This window comes from Octopus bimaculoides, chromosome 3 (assembly GCF_001194135.2).
Source record: "Octopus bimaculoides isolate UCB-OBI-ISO-001 chromosome 3, ASM119413v2, whole genome shotgun sequence".
NCBI classification, from domain to species: domain Eukaryota; kingdom Metazoa; phylum Mollusca; class Cephalopoda; order Octopoda; family Octopodidae; genus Octopus; species Octopus bimaculoides.
The window spans coordinates 1,293,922-1,296,645 of record NC_068983.1 but is presented as its reverse complement, the minus strand read 5'-3'; the positions used below and the strand labels follow the sequence as shown (position 1 = coordinate 1,296,645).

At 35.1% G+C, this 2,724-nt stretch overlaps 1 protein-coding gene across 2 annotated transcripts in view; it reads left to right on the top strand.

Annotated features, from left to right (window-relative positions):
* LOC106872851 (solute carrier organic anion transporter family member 1C1) overlaps positions 1-2,724 on the top strand; it is a 45,968-nt gene that overhangs the window by 9,009 nt on the left and 34,235 nt on the right. Inside the window, exons 2-3 of one of the 2 annotated variants that reach the window (XM_014919985.2) lie at positions 343-380; positions 1,008-1,854. In XM_014919985.2, coding sequence (XP_014775471.1) covers positions 369-380; positions 1,008-1,854 — 859 coding nt within the window. In that variant the 5' untranslated portion in view covers positions 343-368. The remainder of the gene's footprint in view (positions 1-342; positions 381-1,007; positions 1,855-2,724) is intronic. The other variant, XM_014919986.1, reaches the window with a different exon arrangement.

Here is a 2,724-nt window from a genome sequence, read left to right as displayed (position 1 = left end):
CTTCTTCTTCTTCTTCTTCTTCTTCTTCTTCTTCTTCTTCTTCTTCTTCTTCTTCTTCTTCCTCTTCTTCTTCTTCTTCTTCTTCTTCTTCTTCTTCTTCTTCTTCTTCTTCTCCTTCTTCTTCTTCTTCTTCTTCTTCTTCTTCTTCCTCTTCTTCTTCTTCTTCCAGCAATGGTAGAGGGAAAATTTCCGACAGAAGCTCTAAACTTGGAAATTTCACTGAAAATTATTAAATGTTTCGGTTTTAACTTCCCTTTAAATGAATTTACTTAAAACTATTCTTAAACTGAATTATCAAATATATAATTTAAACCGATTTAGTATTTCATTTGTCTATTACAGAGTGACGGTGAGAGAGAAAAGAAGGTATGGAGAGAGAGGTATATACTCCCTTATTCTTCTTTCAATCCACACACAAATGCAAAGAGAATTGCATCAACGTCTCTTGCATAATTCTTCCAAATTATACGGAAGCAGAGTTCACAAATGATGTGATGATGTTCAAGCTTTACTAATGATATTAGTGGCTTTCAACTAAGCATCGAACAATTGATATTTCAGAAGCGTGGCAAAGTTCTGCTCCTTTGCAAACCACATTTTGGACATTTTGGTTAGAAACTGGGTTTGGTCCACTATTTTGGCAAGGGAATATGCCATCATTAAGGACTATGGTTTGTCAGCTTTAGGCCATATAGTTAGAAACATTTATACAGGTACAATGATTTTGACCACCATAGAACAGAGAGTGAAGAATGAAGAGTGCAAAGAATAGTGATGCTCTGTTTACCAAAATCAGAAACAAAGATAAAATCATAGTTTTGGGGTGATAGAATTAATTCGGTGCTTTATTATCGTGGCCAAGTAGCACCGCTCTTTTATTCTAATATAATTTAGAAATATCAGTTTATTACAATATGTTTTTTTTTAAATCTATAATTATGTTAATTTTTTCTTGTGATTGTTTCCCTGTCTTAATTACGTATTCGTTTACATTTTTTTATCATCAGATGTCTGCTAAATCGGGAAGTTACACTCTACCAAACGAAGATGGCAAAACGATAAGAGAATGTCCGCAGACTTCAAAAACGCAACTGCTGTCCACAGATTTCAGTCCAGCAGAAAATGGGAATGATAAATATGTAAACAAAGGTTTTGAAGAAGATCCACCCCCGCTAAATTGTGATGTAAACAACAGCATCAATACAAACGACAGATCATGTTCAAACGTTGAAGATTTTGTTGCTGAATGTGGCATATCAAGTTGTAAACCTCAAATATTGCAGATTTGTGCTAACTTGTCCTGTTTTACAGCAACCTACAGCTTTGCCGCTTTACTAACACAAACACTCAGTGTTTATCTCACATCTCAGATCACATCAATAGAGAAGCAATTTGGGTTTAATAGTTCCCAAATAGGGATTATACTGAGTGGCAATGACATTGGTTTCCTCACTACAGTACTTTTCGTCAGTCATTTTGCCAGGCGAACTCACATTCCCAGATTTCTTGGTGCTTCCACATTTCTCTTTGGATTGTCTGGTTTAGTTTGTTGTTTCATATATTTCGTCAACCATAAACCTCGAATGGTAAGCGAAGGGATGGTCAGTTTGTCTAACCACACAGCCAACATCAATGAGATCGCCGTGTGTAATTCTACCACAGAAACTAACGATATGTCATCGAACTGTTTAAGTGAAAATGCCAACCAATATGCCAGCCAAACTGAGAAGGCTTTCATCGTGTTCATGGTCGGAATGGTGATACAAGGTGTTGCCAAGTCACCTCGCACTTCACTAATCACAGCGTTTGTTGACAACAATGTCAAGGACAAGTCGAAAACCGCACTGTTCATGGGTAGGTAAATCAAAATGTTTACAGTCTGCAATTCTACTCGTTTCACACGTTTTTTTCTGCAGACAATAAACTATAGCATGTATGAAAAAGAGCTGGTTTCTAACCTTGATCCAAGGCTCCTTTATTGGAAATTCAACGTCAACAACAGGGTACTTTTCTTTGTTTGTATGTATGCATGCATGTATATGCTAAAACTTGCATTTTTTGTTTTATGTATGTATTCCCATGCATATAGTTGTATATCTAGAAATGCTCATATATACATAAATCAAAAACTTCAGGAGAGTTTTACAGAATTTTACAGTTCAAATGATGGATTGGATCTGTAGTTTTCGAATTAGCTTTCTCCTTTCTGGTTTTGAGAAGCCTAATTTATGAAGATCGGTATTTAAGCAGTGTTTTACATATCTCATGGCCTCAATAATTACAGGTATAAACGTGAACTTGTAATCTGGATTGAGTAACTGCAGATTTCTCAATAATTCATTGTAGGTATTCTCATTTTCACTGTTCTTCAGCTTTATGGTATCATTCACAGGTCAACTAATTTCCACATCTGTACTCAGTTTTTATTCTCTATCCCAAATCATTATATCAGGTCTGTTGTCCTTACGTATGTGCATATGTATGTATGTATGTTTGTATGTATGTATGTATGTATGTATTTATCTATCTATGTGTATATGTATATACATACACATATAAACATTCATAAATACATTCTTCACTTCCCTTCTAACTCTGCTCATCTCTCTCCATCTCTGCTCTTGCCTCTCTCTCTCAATCTCCTTCTCTCTCTCTCTCTCTCTCTCTCTCTCTCTCTCTCTGTATATATATATATATATATATATATATATATATATATATATA